This window comes from Mustela nigripes, chromosome 2 (genome assembly GCF_022355385.1).
Source record: "Mustela nigripes isolate SB6536 chromosome 2, MUSNIG.SB6536, whole genome shotgun sequence".
NCBI classification, from domain to species: Eukaryota; Metazoa; Chordata; class Mammalia; order Carnivora; family Mustelidae; genus Mustela; species Mustela nigripes.
In genome coordinates, this window is record NC_081558.1 from 100,907,855 (window position 1) to 100,930,851 (window position 22,997).

The 22,997-nt window shown below is 37.6% G+C and overlaps 1 protein-coding gene and 1 pseudogene across 1 annotated transcript in view; both read right to left on the reverse strand.

The window, feature by feature from the left end:
* Positions 1-22,997, reverse strand: part of OSBPL11 (oxysterol binding protein like 11) — a 97,883-nt gene that overhangs the window by 14,695 nt on the left and 60,191 nt on the right. Inside the window, exons 8-11 of the mRNA XM_059391130.1 lie at positions 20,421-20,561; positions 13,228-13,669; positions 10,202-10,388; positions 500-682 (exon numbers count right to left, since the gene is read on the reverse strand). Coding sequence (XP_059247113.1) covers positions 500-682; positions 10,202-10,388; positions 13,228-13,669; positions 20,421-20,561 — 953 coding nt within the window. The remainder of the gene's footprint in view (positions 1-499; positions 683-10,201; positions 10,389-13,227; positions 13,670-20,420; positions 20,562-22,997) is intronic.
* LOC132012599 (U4 spliceosomal RNA) lies at positions 20,985-21,153 on the reverse strand (annotated as a pseudogene).

The window sequence follows — 22,997 nt, forward strand, 5'->3', positions numbered from 1 at the left end:
AGGTATTATTTTAGGGACACCTGGGTGGCTCAGTGGGTGAAGCGTCTGCCTTCAGCTCAGGTCATGATCCTGTCCTGCATTGGGCTCCCTGCTCAGTGGGGGAGCCTGCTTCTCCCTCTCCCTCTGACTCTTACCCCTCTACTTGTGTGCTCACTCTCTCTCTCTCAAATAAATAAAATCTTAAAAAAAAGAAAAAGAAATATTATTTTAAAAACTAATTTATCTTATTGTTTAATTTCTATTTCTTTGAATTCTAAATACACTGAGTAATTTTTCATTCTTAGTGGGCCTTTTCCTCTACTTTTGAACTGCCTCTTTATGTTCTTTACTCCCATTTGGGGCATCTGTCTTTTGTGAATAATTTGTTAAGAGTTTTTCTGATAAAGATAGTAATCCTTTGACTGTGAACTGGTGAAGTGACTTGCCTAAGGCTGCAAACTATGAAAAGGCTTAGACAGAGCGTTGGACTCTTTCCTGGATGGATGTGGGGATGACATACCTGGACTCAAATGGATCTTGCTTCTCCAGAGGTCTTACTCTCTTCTTTGTTACTGCCAATTTAGTCAAGTCCACATACTTGGTCTCTCCATTGCTGTAAGTGAACTCAAGAACACTATTCCATTCACCTTGCACTCTGCATACCACAGTATTGGTGATGTTGTGCTTTACTTCACCTGTAACCCTAGAAGCAGGTAAGAAATAAAAATGTGCTCTAATAAGTGAAACTAGGCTTGTTTCTTAGTATTCTGAAACCTAAAGACATACTTTCTGAATTCTGTTTAATTTGGTTAAATAGCTCACTTCAGTTTGTCAGTGCCAAGCCAGAATGTAAATCCCATGACAGCTTACTAGATAATTTTTTCAAATAATGTCACCTTTAATCTTTTAGAAAGAGTACTGGGACTCAAACCAGAGACTAAGTTACCATAAATGGTCACAAAGTGTGATCTTTAAATGCTTGCTACAAATAAAACTATAATACTAAAACTAAATAGAAATATAAAAAATATTAACATTTCCTTTTTATTACAGTTTTTAAATGTTACAATATTACAATTTAACTTTTTAAAAAAACTAGCCCTACTCATTTAAAAGTTTCGAGTCCCTATATTTGAAGTTCTGGTAAAAGCGTAATTTTATTTATTTATTTATTTTTTTTTAAAGATTTTATTTATTTATTTGTCAGAGAGAGAGTGAGCGAGAGTGAGCACAGGCAGACAGAGCAGCAGGCAGAATCAGAGGGAGAAGCAGGCTCCCTGCGGAGCAAGGAGTCTGACGTGGGACTCAATCCCATGACGCTGGGATGATGACCTGAGCTGAAGGCAGCTGCTTAACCAACTGAGCCACCCAGGCGTCCCATAAGCGTAATTTTAAATATAGACACCAGATAAACCAGTAAGAGGCAGAAAAATTGAAAAAAATAAAAAATAAAAATTTTAATATTCTCTTGCCAAAAGAGAAAAATTAAAAGAGTATGGGCATAAAAAATTATCATCATCAACAGAGAACTCCAAGAGAACTCAAACACTATTATTGTTGAAAGTTTAATGAAGAGTAAGTTATCCAGCTAGGTTATCAACAGACAGGATGTGGCTCAGATGAAGATCAGAATAAACAGGTCTAATTATTTTTATTAATTTTTTTTAGAGATTTTATTTACTTGTCAGAGAGAGAGCAAGAACTGGGAGCGGCAGGCAGGAGGAGAAGCAGGCTCCCTGCTGAACAAGGAGCCTTGGGACTCGACCCCAGGACCCTGGGATCACGACTTGAGTTGAAGGCAGACACTTAACCGACTGAGCCATCCAGGAGCCCCTGGTTGAATTATTTTTAATGAAGCATTTTGTGTTCACTGTAGGACACAAGTAACAACAGGGTCAGATAAGACAAAGGTTCAGAACTTAGAGAATAGTGGGCAAATGTTAGGGTCTAATCAGTGCGTCAGTGACTGTGGTTTATCTGGATTCAAAAGGCAGTCCACAAGACCAAAGCCCAGTGGTTCAGGCTACAGGAAGCAGTATTTGTCAGGAATAAGTCAAGGTACTAGGAACCAGAAGGACACAGCGAAACATAAGGAGCCCATCCATGGTTTTCAATCAGGAGAAGTCTGCAAACTCAGAAGTCAAAGCAGAGATATAGGGACCAATAAGCAAATGATCTATGAACCAGATTTTGGAGATCGAGGTAGGAGGGATTTGGAATCCAAGAGCAAACCAAACGTCCAAAATCAAGAGCTATGCATAATGACAGCTCACTGGACACAAAAGAACACCATGGCTACAAGTCTGCTTGATTACAGCACAGATGGGAACTTGGTTATACTTCAAAGCATATGAACTTAAATAAGTCCATGTGGAGGGTTTCTTGCCTCTTTCTTGTGACATCCGTGTTTCCTCTCTGACCCCATTTGCCAACATTGTTCCCTTCTTTGAAAATCTGTTTCTAACCAAACAGGATATGAGGAGATGGCACTGAGTACTTTATCCGTTCCCTTCTCCATCCACACATACACAGAACCAAATTCTGAGAATTAAGGGACCATCAAATATTCCTCACTTGATCTTTTACTGCCACATCACAATCTCTCAAGTCATCATCTCCTGCACACGCCTTCCCACTGGAAAACAGCACACCTAGGTCCCTGTGCATGCATGCCAAGTTACGTGGTGCTGCTTGGTGCAGCTACACGGCAAGAGCAGCACGAAGAGGGCTAAGGCGGGGAACAAGAATCACACATACTAGAGGGATGGGGAACATGCAAAAGCAACACAAGGACGAAGGGCCTCACCTCATTCTGCTTATAGTAATTGTTCCTAACAGCCTAATGCAGGGCTGGCAAACTTCTGTAAAGGACTGGGAATTAAATACCAGGATTTGCAGGCCAAACTGTCTCACAACTACTTAGCTCGGTCACTGTAACATGAAAGCAATTATAGCCAGTAAATAAATGAATATCTAAACGTATAAAACACACAGATCTAGGGGCAGCTGGGTGGCTCCGTCAGTTAAGCATCTGACTGCTGATCTCAACTCAGGTCTTGATCTCAAGGTCACGAGTTCTAGCCCTATGTTGGGTAAAAAAAAAAGAGAAAGGGCATGTAGCTCTAGACCTTGGTGCCAACCAATAACACTGACTATGTGGCCCATAAGATACTAAGAGCTGAATCTTAAGCTATCATCCTACTCATCTCTAAACTGGGAATAATTTGGTAATTGATAAGGCATTATTCTCTCACTTTCTATAAATATGACAACAAGTTAGCCTTTTAGATGGTCTAGACTCTGTCTCTACAGCTATTTGGAATACCAGAAAATCACTGAATATATTAACTTGGCTTCATATATAAAGTTTTCCTTGACTGCGGTGCCTGGCTGGCTCAGGTGGGGGAGCATGCAACTCTTGATCTCAGGATTGTGAGTTCGAGCCCCATATCAGGTGAAGAGATTACTTAAAAAAAAAAAAAAAAGTTTTTACTGATTGAAAGTTAAGATTTTTAACTTTGGGTTTTATTGATATATATATATATGTATAAAATACCCACATGAAGGATAATTACATTTTATGCAGAACTACTGAAGGAGACATTGCCTATTTGTGTTTCTAAATGTCACTTATATAAGGATAGCTGCAACAAATCCCTTTAAATTTTAATACCAGGAAAACAGTTTGTCTCTCTTGAAAATGTGATAGGCTTCCTTTATCAAACAATGAGAGGTATGTTAAGCATCAAGTTTCCTTTTTTACTTTAACATGAGTCAGAATTAAATTTTCTTTTCATGTATAATAATTATCTAATCCCTCCTCCATTGCTATGATTATTATAATAATAGACCTTTTAAATATATAACATTTTCCCAAAAAGCCTTACAAACAGTTTCCAAAGATAGGGTGCTGGGTTCTAACACTACACTGAAAGTTTCTTGAAGGCAGAGGTAGCCTTTCTATACTGTACCTCCAGTAAGCAGGAAAGTGTGTCACTTGACAGACAGTTCACATAATCTTAGTATCATTCCACTAGACAGACAGAAGATAGAGTGCTATTTATCTGTACTGCTAATTCCGACCTCACTTTAGGATGACTTTATAAAATCATCATCAACTGAAGTGAGTGTGGAAAATGGGATCAGGAGATAGACACGGACAAGAGGAATAGTTAAGTAGGCTCACTTGGCTGCACTGGACAGAGTTGTGGAAAATGAGGGAGTAAGGGAAGACAAGTGGAAGATAATATATTTATATCAAATGCAGACAGCAGATAATGTGTCTGCTTTGATTATAGATAGCAGTAAAAAAACTAGGCTGTCTGAGGAGAGAGGCACACCATTAATAAAGGCATAAAAGAAAACCTTCATTATAATATTCTTGTAAAATCAAAAAAGAAAAGATATCAAAAACAGAAAAGACAGTTTCTAATAGGAATTTTTTTTTTTAAGATTTTATTTATTTATTTGACAGACAGAGATCACAAGTAGGCAGAGAGGCAGGCAGAGAGAGAGGGGGAGGCAGGGTCCCCGCTGAGCAGAGAGCCTGATGCAGGGCTCGATCCCAGGACCCCGGGACCATGACCTGAGCTGAAGGCAGAGGCTTTAACCCACTGAGCCACTCAGGTGCCCCTCTCATAGGAATCTTTTAAATGAGAAATTAGATGAAACCACTGGTCCTGGGAGAGATTAGAATGGAAAAAAATGAGGAAACTTTAGTCAGCTGAAACTATCCATCAACAGTTATGGAAAGAGTGTGTATGTGAATCCAAAGGAAAGAGACTTTGTTAGAGAAAAGGGCAGTACTTCCAAGTGACAGAAAATCAAGTGAGTGTGGCCTTGTGGAAAGGTAAAGGGTATGGAGGGGAAAAAGAAAGCAAATATGATGACTGACCATTAACAAAACTGAAAATGTCTATTTAAAATTATTAGGGTTCTTCAAAAAATCAGAGTATGAAAACCAGGTATCAACCTGTTTTTGTATCAATACGGCTTTTAGAATATTGGTAGATGCTTCCTCTAGAAATCTAGCTGCCAAGGTGGAAGAAGCTGCAATCATGCAGAAAGGCCACATGTGGGCCCTCTGAATGACAGTCCCAGCTGGGCTCTTGGTCCACAGCCAGATCTACTGTTTCCTCCCACGTGAGTGAGCTAACCTTGGATATCCAGTGGATCGGCCCCTTAGATGGCTGAAGCTTCAACTAACATGAAGGACATCACGTAAGAATCACCCAACCGAACCTAGTCAGTCCAGAAAACTATGAAAGATAATAAACCGCTATTTCAAACACTTATGTTTTAGAGAAAGCTATCTTAGCTGCCCTCTGACTTCTCTATATCCTGTTAGTTAGTCCTTAAAAGGTCAACTCTGAATGTCTAACTGGTTTCCCTTCTAATCTCTCTTCACTCCCCCTGCCCACCAGTCCATTCTTTACCTGCCACCAGATAGGTCTTTTTAGAAATAAATACTTAAAACATATAATTTCCAGGCACAAAACTGCTTAAGGTATTCCTGCCAAAACTGCATAACCTGAACCTTAAAAAAAAAAAAAAGACAAACCCACACTGAGAAGCAGTCTATAAAACTGACCTGTCATTGTCATAAGAAAAAGAGAAAGGCAATGGAAAATACCAGTAGACTCAAGAGACATAACAATAATACAAATGCACGATCCTGGGTAGGAGAAAAAATACTGCCAATTACTGGGAAAACTGACAAAATTTAACATGGATTGTACTTAGTTATAGTATTAATTTAACATAACAATGTTAAATTTCTTGAATTTGACAACTATTCTGATTGTATGAGAGATGTGATTCTATATATTTCCTTGTTCTTAGGAAATTCAGTCTAAAATATTTTATTTTAAAAAAAATATTTATTTATTGGGGCGCCTGGTGGCTCAGTGGGTTAAAGCCTCTGTCTCTGGCTTGGGTCACGATCCCAGGGTCCTGAGATTGAGCCCCACATCAGGCTCTCTGCTCAGCAGGGAGCCTGCTTCCCTATCTCTCTGTCTCTGCCTGCCTCTCTGCCTATTTATGATCTCTCTCTGTCAAATAAATAAATATTTAAAAAAAAATTTATTTATTTGAAAAAGAGAGAGAGAGATGGAGTGAATGCATTTGCGTGCAAGTGAGGGAAGGTGCAGGAGGGAGAGAGAGAGAGAAAGAGAGAGAGAGAGAGAGAAAGAATCCTTAAGCAGTCTGACTGATGAGCAAGGAGCCGGACACGGGGCTCAATCCCAGGACCCCAGAATCATGAGCTGAATCGAAATCAAGAGTCTGCTACTTAACTGACTGAGCCACTTAGGTGCCCTACACTAAAATATTTTAAAGTGTCAGGAAGTCTATAACTCTCAAATGTTTCAGGAATAATAATAATAATGATAATGATATGTACATAGAAAAAGATTCTGACAAAGCTAATGAAGCAAAATGCTAACAACTAGGCAAGGGATACATGAGAGTTTGTACAATTATTCTGGAGGTTTGAAATGACTTCAAAAGATAAAAGTAATTAAATAATATATATTAATTCCATGCTTAACATTTTAATTGGCTCCCCACTGCCTTCGGAATTAAGATCAGAATTGTTGGGGTGCCTGGGTGGCTCAGTGGTTTAAACCTCTGCCTTCAGCTCAGGTCATGATCTCAGGGTCCTGGGATAGAGCCCCGCATTGGGCTCTCTGCTCAGTGGGGAGCCTGCCTCTCTGTATACTTGTCACCTGTCAAATAAATATTTAATTTTTTTTTTAAAGATTTATTTATTTATTTATTTATTTGACACAGAGAGAGAGAGATGACAAGCAGGCAGAGAGGCAGGCAGAGAGAGGGGAGGAAGCAGGCTCCCTGCTGAGCAGAGAGCCTGATGCGGGGCTCAATCCCAGGACCCTGGGATCATGACCTGAGCCGAAGGCAGCGGCTTAACTCACTGAGCCACCCAGGCGCCCCAATATTTTAATAAAATATTAAAAAAAAAGATCAGAATTGTTAGCAAAATAGTATACTGTATTCTTGTATCAGAGTTAAGAGATACATTTAAATGGCAAAGACTTAACAGGAATACAGATAAACATACTTAATTTGAAAGTAAAAAAAAAGGTACTATGACTAGGGTTGGATTTTCACAGGTTAGCTCAATTAAACATTCCAACACAACTTTCTGTACATGTGGGTGTTTACAAGCATCAGTGACCCCCGAGAGGCTGACCCTCACTGCCCTAGCGGCTGGCACCCATGTTGTTAATATGCACTGATGTACTCTTGCCTGTCGCTCTAGCATTTTCATTTCACTTACTATCAACTATTTGGCAATGAGAACATACTAATATCAAAACTACCCTATTAGTTCTTCATGTCATTAAGAATGACTATCAAAGAAATGAAGATGTTAACTGCAAGAAGAAAAAAAGGAAGAGAGCCTGCAACAGCTGTTTTCAAACCTCTGCAGGGCTCTCCTAGGAGGAGGAAGGGGATAAAAACTGAGTGAAGTTCTAAAAAAATCTGATCTAAGAGTTCATATCTAAGAGATTATGTTAAAGGAGTAATATATTAAAGGAATAGGTACAGTTTGAAAGGGTGGACTAGATTCTATCTCCAAGAAGAGAGAAACTCACTCATAATCATATTTCCAAAGACAAATATGCAAAACTTTATGAATAACTTACTATATACACTGTATAGATGGAACAGAAGGCCCAAAACAGTACAGTTCTATCAAAAAACTTACAGCCATATTGGGGGAAATAAAACAACTCAATCAGGAGAATAAGTTTGTGTATTAATAATTTTTTTAAAATGTTTTTACAGTTAGTATGAGTCCTGCAGGATTTCAGGTAACACATACATATGCACATACACATATACTCTCAGAATTAAGTTTCAGGGACCAGAAATAGTTTGCAAAAAGACAACTAAAATCACTCCATGTCTCCTTATCCAGAAAATAATACTTATAAGAGAAAAAAATAAGCAACAGGCCACTAAGAAATAACTTAGTGTCATGATAATAAAATAGTGCTGGCTTGGGAAGATTTATCACGGCAGTTGTTTCCCCTAAGCATTCTATTCAAGCATACAGAGAGACTGAGGAATACTTTCACCAAGGCAAGAATGTTACAGGGATATAGGTTTCAGCTCTAACTTCATATAAATAAATAACATATAAATAAAGGGAGTCTGAATGGACTGCCTCTCACTCACTGTGAGTTTTGTGTGAATAATAAATGTTTGAAAACACTGAACTATCAGTTTTCAGACATGTTGCAAAGGGATATATGCACCTAGTAAATGTTGGTCTACAACATCTAGTTTTAAGGTGTGAATCCTGTGATTACTATAAAATGAGCAGAGTAAGTTGAAGCACATAAAGCAAAGTGTTAACCACAATAATACCTTCTCTAAGGGTAAGAGATGACTATTTTGACAACGTCTAGTGGTTCTGTTTGGGTAATATGTGTGCATATTATAATTCTTGACGTTAGTGTTTTGAAGTCTGTATTTTTATTTTTATTTATTTTTAAAGATTTTTAACTTTATTTATTTGACAGACAGAGATCACAAGTAGGCAGAGAAAAGCAGGCTACCTGCCAAGCAGAAAGCCCGATGCGGGGCTTGATCCCAGGACCCTGGGATCATGACCTGAGCCGAAGACAGAGCCTTTAACCCACTGAGCCACCCAGGCACCACTGAAGTCTGTATTTTTAAAGGCCCATTTGGTGTCTGGGAACCAATCAATCTCTCTTTCCACTTCTAAAATTTTTAAGTACCCAAGTGAAAGTACTAAGTGAAAAAGTAAAACAGCTATATGCAACTAGCTGGAGGGAGAGTACTTTGGTAATAACCCCTTATAACTGTTGGTCAGCATCTATTCAAGTTCAACTTCCATTTCCTATGACCCAGTAATTCCACTTCTAGGTATCTATCCAACAGAAATTCACACAGACATTCACCAAACAATGTTCTAGCAGCACCATTTGTAATGGCCCCAAACTGAAAACTACCCAAATGCCCATCAGCATCAGACTGAATAAGTGAATTGTGGCATAGCCATACAATGTAATACGGTCTTCAGTAAGGAGAATAAGCCATGCTACACATGGATGAACCTCAAAAACATAATACTGAGCAAAAGTCAAATCTGAAAGAAAACAGTGTATGATTTCATTTTAATATATAGTTCAAAAACAGAAATAGCTAATCAATGGTGTTAGAAAGCAGGATAGTGGCTACCCTAAGAGGGAAGGGTATAAATGGTTAACGTGTGTGTGTGTGTGTGTGTGTGTGTGACTGTAACAGGGCATGAAGAGGGTCTCTAGGATGCTGGTAATGTTCCATGTCTAGATCAAAGTGCTCAGATTTTTACTTTGTGAAAATCATCAACAAGAGATGTATTTTTCAGTGAAGAGTTACAGACAGAGAAAACTATCCCTACTTTAGGGAAAGTCAGAACAGACATGAAGGGCTTAAGGAAATGAGTCAGTATCCTTTTGAAGATTCTATTAGACAACCTGTCTTCACGAATGTTGGATGATCTGGCCCGTGCTGAAGAGACAGAGAAGCTGAGATGGGGGTACAGGAACTGGCCATTTCCTGATGGGATTAGAACAAAGGCCTTATTCCATCACTGCACTACCTCAACTATTTCATATGATTTGATACATTCTCATGCTACCTTGTACCAACAGCTGCCTTCACTGAGGCCTGGATTGAGTCTGAGCCCCTTTAAGGCAGAAACTGGGCCAGAGACCGAATGTTCATTTGCTAGGAATTCTACTCTACGTATTGTTACCTATTTAACCAGGAAAATTTTGTAGGAGTAGATAGATCTGTCACTCTTCTAAAAACTAGATCAGGATGGGGGCACCTGGGTGGCTTAGTCAATTTAGTGTCCAACTCTTGGTTTTGGCTCAGGTCAGGATCTCAGGTCATGGGATCAAGCCTGGCACTGGGCTCTCCATTCAGTGTAGGCTCTGCTTCTCCCTCTCCCTCTCTTTTGCTCCTCCTCCCAACTTGCACTCTCACTCTCTATCTCTAAAATAAATAAATAAAATCTTAAACAAACCAACAAACCAACAAAAAAAAACTAGATCAGGATGCCCAGAATGTCTCAAAAAAGTAGAAATAAATAAAACTACAACTCCATCTACATAAAACAAAGCAGGAAAGAATAAGGACTTATAAACAGTAGAATAAGAGCCAGGTATCATTTAAATGTTCTTACCGGTGTAGTTTGCCACCATAAAATGGCTTAGTATGAAAAGTGATGCTGGCTGAATACCCAGTTTTTGCACAATTGACACTGACTTTACCACCCAGTTCTACCCAAGGAACAGTTAAAATTGACCGGGCATATGCACACGGTAGAGAAAATGTATACTCTTCTCCATGCTCCAACAGACTGAGGACACCTGAATGTGAAAACATAAAGATGGTTAACATCTTTAAAAAAAAAAAAAAAGGAGAGACAGTTATAAAATATCCATTATTAGTTTTTCTCAAGCCTAATAAACAAACATCACTATTTTGCTTCACTTTCATTTAACTTTGGATTAAACTAATTTCACTTAAAATTGTATTTGTAACATTCCTGGTAATAGTGAATCTGAGTTACATTCATTATGACTTTGCTATCCCTTTGGGGTTCATGGGACCAGAAATGTTTTAGTAGAAATAGATCAAGATTTCCCTCTAATAGACTCTTAAAAATAAAACCTTAAATCAGATTTTAAGAATATGCTATACTGCATCATGGTATGGTCTGATAATTAATACTAACAACTTTCTTAGTTTGGGAATAATATCTAATGCTGTAGAGTCACAGAACTTTGTCTCAGTTCAATGAAAAAAAGCATTCTTTATTCTATGTATATTAGGAAGAAAAAAACTAATTCTGTCATGAAAACTATTGTCATAGTAATAACTTTGTTTGCAAAATTCTGAAGAATTTGGTGTGAGGCTACAAGAGATTGAAGTGACAGTTTTCAAACAATATTATTCTAATAAGACTTGTTTTATATTAAGTGATGCTATATTAAGGATGGTTTTTTAAAAGAAAAATTATAGGAAGAGAAATTACATTAATGAATAATCAACTTATACCAGATAAAGAAGACACACTAAGGATATTTGAGCTACATTACTAACCCAAGCTCATTATCTGGGTCACTAGGAGACTAAATACTGAACTGAACTCTAATGGTATCTTTCTCTTAATGAATGCTCATTAACTACTCTGTTCTTAATGTTTGCAAATAAGGAAGGGCAAGAGTTATAATAAGTATTTTAAGATAGTTAATTCTTAGAATAACCAAACAGATAAACTGAGGATCTCAAGCAGTCTACTTTACATAAAGGAAAACCAACTATTTTCTTGTGTAACCTTTACAGTCTTCACAAAGGGCAATAATAAATCAAGAATTATCAAGCAATTTCATAAGGAACCTGGTTCTGGCTGTAATACATTTATATGTAATGGGAGCTGTCAGAAGACATACAGACAACATACTCGGGTATCCCTAAAGGATTTAATAGTAACTGCTGATTCATTTTAAGTTAGAAAACATAAGTTTTGATTATTTTTCTAAAAATATGTCCCCTTATAACCTGGATTTCTGATCTCTTATTCTGAAACTATATTTGCCATAAGTATCACACACAAAATCTAAGTAATTTAAAATCAGTCAGTTTTGAATGTATATGATAATAGTCTTATTAGGACAACAGATTCAAAGAATTCTAAAACCTCACGTACATCATCATTAAATGGAATTTCCCCCTAACAAATAAAAACATGTTCCTGTTAGAACAAAATTGTCTAACTCCCATTTTCTGATTTTGTTTACTTTTTATTGAGGTTACAAAAGAAATTTAATTTCTAAAAGGCATTCCACAAATATATAATAAGCACATAAATACCAAAAATCACCTATTTTAGACCTTCCTCATGATTAATGCAAGGTTAAGATATTAATGCTTTTCCTTATTTCCTGAAGTATTTCCTTCTTGAAGAGGCTACCATCGGATTCTCAGTAACAGCTAACCGTCCTCAGGGAGAGTGTGTTAAAGGAGGAGGTTCTAAATCTCGCTATGCCTTAACTTTTGTGACCTTGAACATGTCTCATCACTATGGACTTGTGTTTTTCATCTATAAAATCAAACTGATTTATGAAGATCTTAGAGCTAATGGTATGAAGCTTATAAGTGAAGATGGCAAAATTCTAACAAACATTAAGACTTTCTAAAATTACAGAAGCTTTGATTAACTTAAAACATTATTTGGAAATTGCTAAGACTCATATCACAACAGATCTTAACAATGGGGAAAACTGAAAAGGGGGATAAAGTATTTTCTTCAGAGGTATTTTAATACTATCTCAAAATGTTAGTATCATATATCATAGGCTTAATTATGCCATGCTAACACTGTAATTTTACATTCTGAACATATTATTTAATGCACAAGGGTTTTCCTTAAACATTAAGATGGTAGGGTTTCTTCTGCCTTTATATTTTTACTAACTTTGTAATGGTTTTTGTGGAAGTTTTTTGTTTTGTTTACTTTTGGGGTATTACCTTAAATTATTTTTTCATAACCTTTTGCTGAAGTGAAATTAAAGACTGGGGATGTTTTAAAATATTACTTCCTTGGAAGCTATAAAAGATCAAACTAGAAGATATTTCTAGGTAATATATTTCTTGAGTGCTTTTTACAATAATGAAAATATAGAAACAACTTCAATGTCCAAATAAAGGAAATTGTTAAATAAAAGATGGCAAATATCTCATTTCATAGGGTATTATACAGTCATCAAAACATGTTTTAAAGTATTATCAATTACATGGGAGGAAAATGAATATTTATTGCAAAAAAGTAGGACACAAAACTATATAGAGAGAACTAATCCCAAATTTATAAAACAAAAATAAAAGTACGAACATAAATACAAAATGTTAGCTAAACTCAGCCTTCTCTGGATGGAGGTATTAGGGACAGTTTATTCTCCCCTTGATATTTTTCTAAGTTTTCCAAATACTCTAAAATTTTATATCTAAAATCAGGAAAAAAAATTAAAGAAGATAATTTATATTTCTCCATAAATATGAGGCCTCCTTCCCCACAATTCTGGAACACATTAAAAAATGGAAAAAAGTGGCACATGTAACATTTTAAATTTATATTTATCTAGGTTCCCCAAACTTAAGATTATAGCTTGATACGAAAAATTGGAGAACAGTTTTGCTACTTACCTTCTCCAACCATGGTCACGCCTATCGACATGCCTAAGAATTTGCTCTTAGTCCAGACATGCGCATTTACACACATCTTCCTTTCCGCACATTCTGCATAAAATCCTGAGACTGGAGGATGATGGGAAACCTGCTCAGCAACAAATCTGACTGTATAACAGTCTGATCCCACCTGGCTCAAAGTCTCAAATGCCACCTCGCTTTTTGGCACCCTCCAGGAACAGTGAAATGTTTCTCCAATGATAGGATTGTACGGTTTCTTAGCAATGGCTCCTTTACGGCCTTCGTGAAATGAGGTAAGGTAGTACTCAACAAAACGAATCATTCTATCCTCAGCTGTGGCTCCATTAGTGATGGCTATAAATAGGTCTGGATGAGACATAAAGTCTGCATACATTTCCAGCAAGGAACGCTTCTCTAGGATAAATGTAGGAAGCACCACCTAAAACAAAAACAAAAAAATCAACCAAAGAGGAAAATTTTAATCCATGTGTGTATCTGCAGAAAACTATTCCTACCTTTCTGAAAACATTTCATTCTAGATGAGTATTAAAAACAAAGTCACAAAAGTACCTGGTCTCATTAAAAAATAAGCATGCTTAAAAGGAAATGAAAATCAAGTGGTTAAGATTAAATACCAATGCACAACCGCAAGAGGGTCAGGTAGAAGACATTTAAAAAAAAATCTTCTAACTTCTAGACTGGATATCAGGTAAATGACGGCAAAACTCAAATGCTGGCCATGCCTTTTTTCCTTTCCCACTTTAAAAATAAATTACAGAAGACTGATTAAGATAGAAGAGAAATTTTAATTCCCTGAAAATAGACTAAAGAGATCACCGATCAAAGCAAATACTTTAACTTACAACTTAATTTTAAGCACAAGAGAACTGTCTTTAAGAAGGGAATTTTTAATTTTATTATTAAAGATTATATTTATTTATTTGAGAGAGAGAGAGAGAGACAAAGAGTGTGAGTGAGAGAGCAAACACAAGCCTGGGGCAAGAGGCAGAGAGAGAACAGGGAGCCCGAGGCAGGGCTCGATCCCAGGACCCTGGGATCATGACCTCAGACACAGGCAGATACTTAACTGACTCAATCACCCAGGCATCCCTAGAAGGGAACTTTTTAAGTAGGCTCCACACCCAATGAGGGCCTTGAACTCACAACCCTGAGATCAAGAGCCCCTGCTCTTGAGGCGCCCCACAAGAAGGGAATTTTTGTCTTTTTGCCTTCGTGAAGATGGTGCCAAAGGTGAAGAAGCAATCACCTGCTCCCCTGCCCCAAAGCAAAGGCTTTGAAGGACAAGAAAGCAGTGCTGAAAGGTGCCAACAGTCATTCGCACACAAAAAAGAAAATCCATATGTTGCCCACCTTCCCATGCATGAAGACACTGCATCTCTGGAGGCAGCCCAAATATCCTCAAGAGTGCCCCCAGGAGCCAAGCTTCACCACTATGCTGTATCATCAAATTTCCCGGGCTACTGAGTCAGCCATGAATAACGTAGAAGACAGCAACATACTTGCATTCAAGCACAAGATCAAACAGGCTATGAGAAAGCTCTAGGACATGGAGTTGGCTACCCTGATCAGGCCCAACGGAGACAGGAAAGCATATGATCAACGGGCTCCTGGCTATAATGCTTGGGATGGTGCCGAGAAAATCGGGATCACCTAAAGGGAAGTCCAGGTGGCTAAATCTAATTTTTTCTCATTGAAAACAAAACAAACAAAAGAGGGATACTTTTAACACCTAAAGCCACGTAAGTTTAAGAAAGATTAGTTTTCTTTCTTTTTTTTTTTTTTAAAGATTTTATTTATTTTGAGAGAGAGAGAGAGAGAGAGAGAGCATGGAGTGAGCAGGGGAAAGGGTAAAGAGAGAGGGAGAAATAATCTATAGTAGGTCCTGAGCCGAGCTCAGGGCCCGATCCCACAACCCTGAGACCATGACCTGAACCAAGATCAAAGTTCGACCTTTAACTGACCGAGTCACCGCAGGCGCCCTGTGGATTAGTTTTCTTCAGAGCAGAATTGGAGAGGCACTGTAAACCAGTTCAACAAATTAAGAAAGCAGTCCCGTAATATTTTTCAAGAGCCCGAAGATGTTCATATCCATTTAGCCTAGTAATTACTCTTCTAGAAATTTAGCCTTAGGAAACAATATGAGTAAAGAAAAAGAAATGTGCAAGTAAAATTAAAATCCATGTTTTTAAACTGTGGTTCTAGCAAACTTAAAGATCGAACTTCCACTTGATAAACTTTATATCATTTAAAAAGACAGTTATAGAAAAAAAGAGATGGTTATGAAGATGATACAACTAATACAGAAGATATCACTGTTTCAGATTCATTTCATGGTGCATTGAACACATACATCTTAATTTCACTTTCTTCTGAAATCCATTAAAATTATATTAAATGTATTTTATACAAAGACAAACCTGAAGATACCAGGGAAGTAGACAAAGCAATAAAAACTTCTTTTTTTAAAGAGAGTGTGCACACGAGCTGGTGTGGGGGGAGAGGGTGGGAGAATCATAAGGCTCCACACTCAGCGCAGAGCCCAATGTGGGGCTCAATTTCATGACCCTGATATCATGATCTGAGCCCAAATCAAGAGTCAGATGCCTAACCAACTGAGCCCCCCAGGTACCCCTAAAAGCAACAACATTTTGGGAGGTAACTAGAAAGCTGACTCTTGTGCAGTAGTTTGCAGATTCCAGAGAGGGCTCAGGAACTGACAGCATCAGGTATCTCTGGATCTGGGGGTTTACAGGAATGCTAAAATGATGACTGAGTGGAACCTGTGTGCAGAGCAACTGAATCCTTAAATCCCCTCCCCAACTACACACCTCCGGTAACTGTCCCTCTTGCATCCCAGCCAAGTTCTGGAGGTTTTGTCTCCGAAGAGTGAAACAAGGCAGCTTATTCTCTAGTTTGGGGAACATCAGGGACTTCAAAGAGAATGGATACCATACTGATAACAGGTATGAAGTAACTCTACATGAAATAAACATTAGATGCTAAGATCCTCCCCCACCTTACTCTCTTCTCTTCTACCGCTCCTAGTTGCTTTCCTCACCAAGCAGGAGATCAGAATTCCTTCTGGGGTATTTCACCAACCTGAGAGGGAAAATCTAATGATACTAACACTAGGTTCCCCCAACAAATCCAGATTACTTGTCCTGAGAAGCACAGGCTCCACCCATATGTTCAAAAGTTAAAGTCAGGTTTTTAGTTTCCCTAGACTTAAGCGTGAGCAGAAATCCAAGAAATATCAGATCTCTGAGAAAATCCCTAAACAGGATTACAAAGACCAAAATACAAAAGATCAAAAAAAATGGGGGGGGGGGGAACCTTAAAAATAAAGAGAATTAATATCTTCAGTCTTGAGACAATATTAGATATATGAAACAAATATGCTTTTTGAAAAACAAAATTCAGAACACTTTTAAAACATGGTAACAAAAATTAAAAATCAAGAGAAGGCTCAGAAGATAAAATTGTGAGAAAATCTCTCCACACATAAAAGAGAGAGAGAGAAATGAAGTGAAAAATAAGAGGACCAGAGCAGGGAGTCCAATGACCATGAAATAAAGATTTCAGAGAAAATAGGAAAAAACACTGGAGACAAAGTCATCAGTGAAGAAATTCAAGAAAATTTCAGAGAACCAAATTATGGCTGTCCTGCTACAAAGGCCCACCGAGTACCCAGAGATAATTTCAAACTTCAGGGGACAAAGGACAGATTCCAAATTTTAGAGAAAAACAAACAAACAAAAGAAGTCACAAACAGAAGATGATGAACGGAAATGACATCAGTCTTTTCACCAGAATGCTGTAGCAAGGAGGCAATATTCTAAAGGAAAAATTAACTGCAAGTTAGAAATTCTATCCAAACTAGCAATCAAACATGAGGACAAAATAAAGATATTTCAAACACACATTTTCACATTTTGCCTCCCACAGATCTTTCTCAGAGTTTAAAGGATGATGTGCTCCACTGAAATGAGAGGCAACCAGAAAAGAAGAAAAGAATACAGGAGACGGATGTAGCACAAAAGGACAATGAAAAGACATCCCAGGAAGAAAGCTGTAGAGCAGACACAGGGAAACTGGTCCAGATCAGAGTGATGTGATTCAAGAGACAGACGTATGGAAGACCATCATCTGTGCCCTCCATGCTGCCACTGTTACTGTCTTTTGAAATCTGAGGACAGAATGCTCAAGGGAAACTGGTCCCATCCGCACCTGTATTTGGCCGGTGGTGAGCATCTGTGGAAATGCCAACTCTCCTTTCCATGCCCTGCTGTCTGGGCTGGCTGAAGACATTCATTTCACCCAAAGACATGTTCTGGTTTCAGTCTACTGCTGAGTGCTGGGAAGTGGGTCACAGTTTGCTCAGCGGTAGAAAATACTGAGTAGATTCTTCCCTCTGTCCGCATTCCTGCTGAATGGCCAGTAGCTGGCTCATACCAAATGCTCTAACTTTTTGAACCATGTATTTCACAAAATTCATTTAGAATTTTGCCTTCTTGTGGCTTCAGAAAGGACTCTTCTAAACTTCCTCAATGATTTATAAGATGCTAAAGCCAAGGACTTGGTTAAGCTCATCTTCTCCTAGGAGGTTTCTTCTATGAACGGCAACAGAGCCCCTCCCTTATACAGCTAAACTTGTGCTGGCTATTCACTTTTTCCTAAATTAAATAACATTGTTATGGGGGTACATATGCAGGTGGTAAAACCATTAAAAAAAAAAAAAAGTAGGGCTCTACCTAGGTAGGTAGTAGGTTAGATCTAGGAAACACAGGGGACTACAACCAGAAGGGGACCTCAGAGCACATCCTTCTGGCAACGTTCCAAGACCTGATAGGTGAGGACACCTTTTACCATGTTCTTGAAACTGTTCATACACACAGAAGACTGTGTGTAATATATTTCACAAAGAAAGAGTGTTAACTGAAAAAAGAAAACGTACAGAACTGGAAATAAACTACATTACATGAAGAACGATTAGAGGGAATTCTCAAAATTTAAGTGTTGTGTGGTTAGGATAATGAAGTCATAGGAGATTTTTTCCTTTATTTTCTCAAACTTTCTGTGAACTGTATAATTATACTGAATCCATAATATTATTTAAAAAGGAACAAAATGAACAGTTATTACTTATTCACAACACGCAGGCTGGGACCATGGTTACCTTTCTTGCTGCTGTAGTTCCAGCACCTAGCACAGTGTCTGGAATATAAGAGGGGCTCAAAAAATATTTGTTCTATCAGTGTTTTGTTAGAAAAGAAGGTAGATGTGACTGCAGTTTAGTCACCAGATTTCTAAAAGTTGCTAAAAAAAAATACCGTTTTTTTTTTAACATTATGTGAATGTTCATAATTCATGGTTGGTTAAAGTTAATGATTTTATATATAAATACTATATATGTATTTGCATCTTAATTAACAAGGAACAAATGTCGGGAAGCTGTATTATATATAGTTATCATGCCTAGAGAAAGCTTTACCATCTGGCTTACTATCATAGCACATTCTTTTCAAATGTTCTTATGCCTCATAAACCCCTATACTGTTTTTATGCCTTATAAACCTAAATCTACTAAAGGACAACAAACACCAGAATAACAAAACAAACCTTTAATACCATTATTCATTTTAACTGATTTTACAGGTAACAGTCTTTTCTGAACCACTAATATTGAAAATATTTCTAGAGCAGAAATATTTCTAGAACAGAAAATGACACCCAGTTGAAATATTAAGGTTAGATAAAACAGGAAAGGTTAATGGGTTTCTTTAATAATTCCTACAATGTCTATTTCTTAGTAGGCTTTTAATTCAATCCATTTTCTTTTAAACTCCCCTGTAATCACTGCAAGTCTAAATAAAGAAGGAAATGTGTTTTGATTTTGAGATGCTTCAAAGTAAACGCTAACGGCAAAATGCTTTCTATTTAAGTTACGTTTTACTTAAGTCACTTTCACTACCTTCACTGACATCAAAACCCTTAATTTGAAATATACATCCTGATGTCAATTCTGAAATTCCTCACTAATGCCAAGAATAATCCCATACTAGTAATATCTAACATACACAGGTTTTGAACCTAATTTCCTTTTCGAATTAACATCATAGGTTAACTGCTAGAATAAATGAAGATGCACTAATTAGATAGCCTGGAACTGGAAAAGACTGATGTAAAATTAAAAACTATAGACTACTGTTTCTCAAACTTTAATGTACATATGAACACATGGGGATCTTATTAAAATACGATCTGGTCCTCTAAGTTGGGGGATGGGGGCTGAGACTCTGAACTTCTAGCAAGTTCTCCAGCAATGGTGATGCTACTAGTCTTCAGACAACAAATTTGTCTTCAACAAATCAAACTGCAAGATATTTAAAGTGATTTGATATATTTGTACACTGTAAAAGAATTCCCATTTCTAGTTAATTCAGACCACACTTTTAAAGTAAGCAAGGCAACAGACCAGAGGACTGCCAAGTATGGCCTTTGGGGAAAATGTGGCCTCTGTTTTTATAAATAGTATTTCGTTGGAACACAGCCATGCCCAGTCCAACATATTATTTATGGTCGCTTTCATACTATAAAGGCAAAGCTGAGTAGTTCCAACAGAGACCTGTGTGTAATATTTATTATCTGGCCCTTTACAGGAAATGTTTGCTGACCTCTGTTACTGATAACACCCAAAATATACAATACAACACGGGAAGAGTAAAGTAGACGTGTCAAAGTCTTTCATGATTTTCTGGGATTATAGCCTTTCCTTTGGATTCTGTATACCAAACGACCTCTTTTATTTGCACAGAAACAAGATTACAGGTGTTTACTTGCCATGTGACTTCCTGCTGCACAAGATAACTGTCACATTTTTTATCAAATAAGAAATGTTGAGGGCGCCTGGGTGGCTCAGTGGGTTAAGCCGCTGCCTTCGGCTCAGGTCATGATCTCAGGGTCCTGGGATCGAGTCCCACATCGGGCTCTCTGCTCAGCAGGGAGTCCGCTTCCTCCTCTCTCTCTCTCTGCCTGCCTCTCTGCCTACTTGTGATCTCTGTCTGTCAAATAAACAAATAAAATCTTTAAAAAAAAAAAAAAAAGAAATATTAATAATTACAGGTCGTCCTGACTTACTGCTCACCGCAGCCAGTTATCCCGTTACTTACTCTCGTTAAATCCATGCCCAGCTTCAGCTGTGACAAGAGATGCAGGATGACACTACGTTGCTCTTCCACAGCTCCTAAGTCATCCTCCTTGTTATCACACGTATCCTCTACCTCATCATCTGCACTGATTTCTTCTGGTTCCTTGAAGTCAAACAAAGCAAAAGTCTAGTGTTATAAGTGCTTGCTAATATCCATAAAGAATAAAAGGTTCTTTTCTCTCAGTTTCTTTGTTCAAAAAGACTCTAGTGTTTTCTTTATTTTCAATACAGAAATTGGATTAAACAGCAAGCTTTGCAAACAACAGATAGGACAGACTTAGTTGCTAAGTAAAGGACAGATTTCACAGCCACATTAAATAAAAGAAGAAGAAAAGTATAAACAGTAGACTTGAAGACATTTATACTGGGCCTAAGTGAATCTGGATATGAGCAAAAAATCTTTCTAAAAATATAACTTCCATCAGATGGCCATGAAACAGATTTCCTTCAATGAGTCTATTATCATTTACACTGAACATACTGTGGTTTTGCCATAAAAATAATAAATAAAATACATATATTTTGTAAACATGGGATTTTTCAAAAAGAGTGAAGTGTCTCATCTCAATCTCAGGCTTTGAGGACTGGCTACCTATTTGGGGACACCATGAATACCTATAATTTAAGTTTTCAATTAGCAATAATCGCGCCTCGGATAAACCTCATTGGCTACGATACTGCCACTGCGCAAAGCTACCTATAATTTAAGTTGAAGATGCTTTGGGAATAAAATATTTGCTCCCCCCCTTTAAAAGATTTTACTTATTTATTTCAGAGAGAGAGTGAGAGAGAGAGTGCGCGAGCACGAGTCAGGGAGGAGCAGAGGGAGAGGGACAAACAGATTCTTGCTGAGCAGGGAGCCCGATGCGGTGCTCAATCCCAGGACCCTGGAATCATGACCTGAGCCGAAGGCAGACGCTTAACCAATTAAGCCACCCAGGTGCCCCAATGTTTGCCCTTTTTAAAAGCTTAAACTAGGGACACCTGGGTGGCTTAGTTGGTTAAGCAGCTGCCTGTGGCTCAGGTCATGATCTCAGGGTCCTTGGATCTAGCCCCGAAATCAGGCCTGAGAGCCCGCTTCTCCCTCTGCCTCCCACTCTCCCTACTTGGGTTCACTCTTCTGACAAATAAATAAATAAAATCTTAAAAAAATATAAAGCTAAAATTATACAAGTAAAATTTGTAAAAGTGACTGTACATGTTAAGTCTAACTACTATAATCTATATTTTGATATTCACTCATTCCTGGAGATGTCTGAGAAACCGCAGGGCTGAAGAGAATTCTAGGTGAAGGTATGGAAACGCTACGCCTGCTTATGCCATCTTAATGTCACAAAAAGGTTCTCTGCACAGCTCTTTAATTAATCAATAAATCAACTTCTTGAAAAAGTGAAAATGTTTAACCATCATTTCAACAGCGTCTTAGTTCCAGATAATTGGTTAAGAGAAATTTCTTGTTTCTACTTAAATAATTTTAAGTAACAGTTTCAAATTCCAAGATTCTATAGAATCTTATATTCACCTCTCATGTATATGTGGGGGGGGGGGGGTCGTGGCCCACCTGTCAGTGGTACCTCTTTTTTAACCTTTATGCAAGAGAGTATTAGTACAGTAGACTTAGGATTTTTTAAAGGAAATGATTTTGATAATGTCTCCTTGATTTTCTCTTCACACAATTAAATTCTATCAAAGAAGAAGCCCATCTGTTCTCTGTAGCTAGGCAAAAACCATTCCTAATCAGGCATAAAATCAAGAATGTAACGTTCTCAAATATTAAAAATATTAGAAACAAAATATGAAACACATTAAAAGTAATGCATTCCTGCTCATTCTTTTGTCTTTTTCTCCTTTTCTCTCTTCCGTTTTACCAAGGAAACTACAATGCTCAAATTCTCATAATTTAATTAATGGTCTAGCTCATTTCCTCATGTTAAGACCATACAGACAACTACTGTTTATATATTTCAGAATTACTTCTGTTTTTACAACCTGAAGGAGAAACCCCAAAAGCTTTCTATATCCCCCTTTTCAAAGGCTAGGAAGTCTATCAAGAAGTACTTCCTGTTGCCTACTCTAAATCAGTTGTATAATATAGTCTAATAAAGTTTAAGTGTACTTGTGACTGTTTATTCACTATACAATGGGGGAAAGTTGATCATCCTCCTCTCTACATATGGATACCAAATATAATAATTACTCATTTGAGAAATGTTGAGAAAAGTCCTATTAGGTCTTGATTAAATAATGTTCTCTAACCCTCTGAAGAGATACCATTACATATGAAGTCAGAACTTGGGATACAGATTAGTAATGTAAATATAACCTTAACATTACTACTTAATACAAAGTTTACTTTGTACTTTGGAACTTCCTCTAATGAAAATAATATTAAAGAAATAAAACATAGGGGGAGACTGGGTGACTCAGTTGGTTGGGCATCTGCCTTCGTCTCAGGTCACGGTGCCAGGATCCTGGGATCGAGCTCCGCTTCAGGTTCCCTGCTTAGCAGGGAGCCTGATTCTCTCTCTCCTTCTGCCTG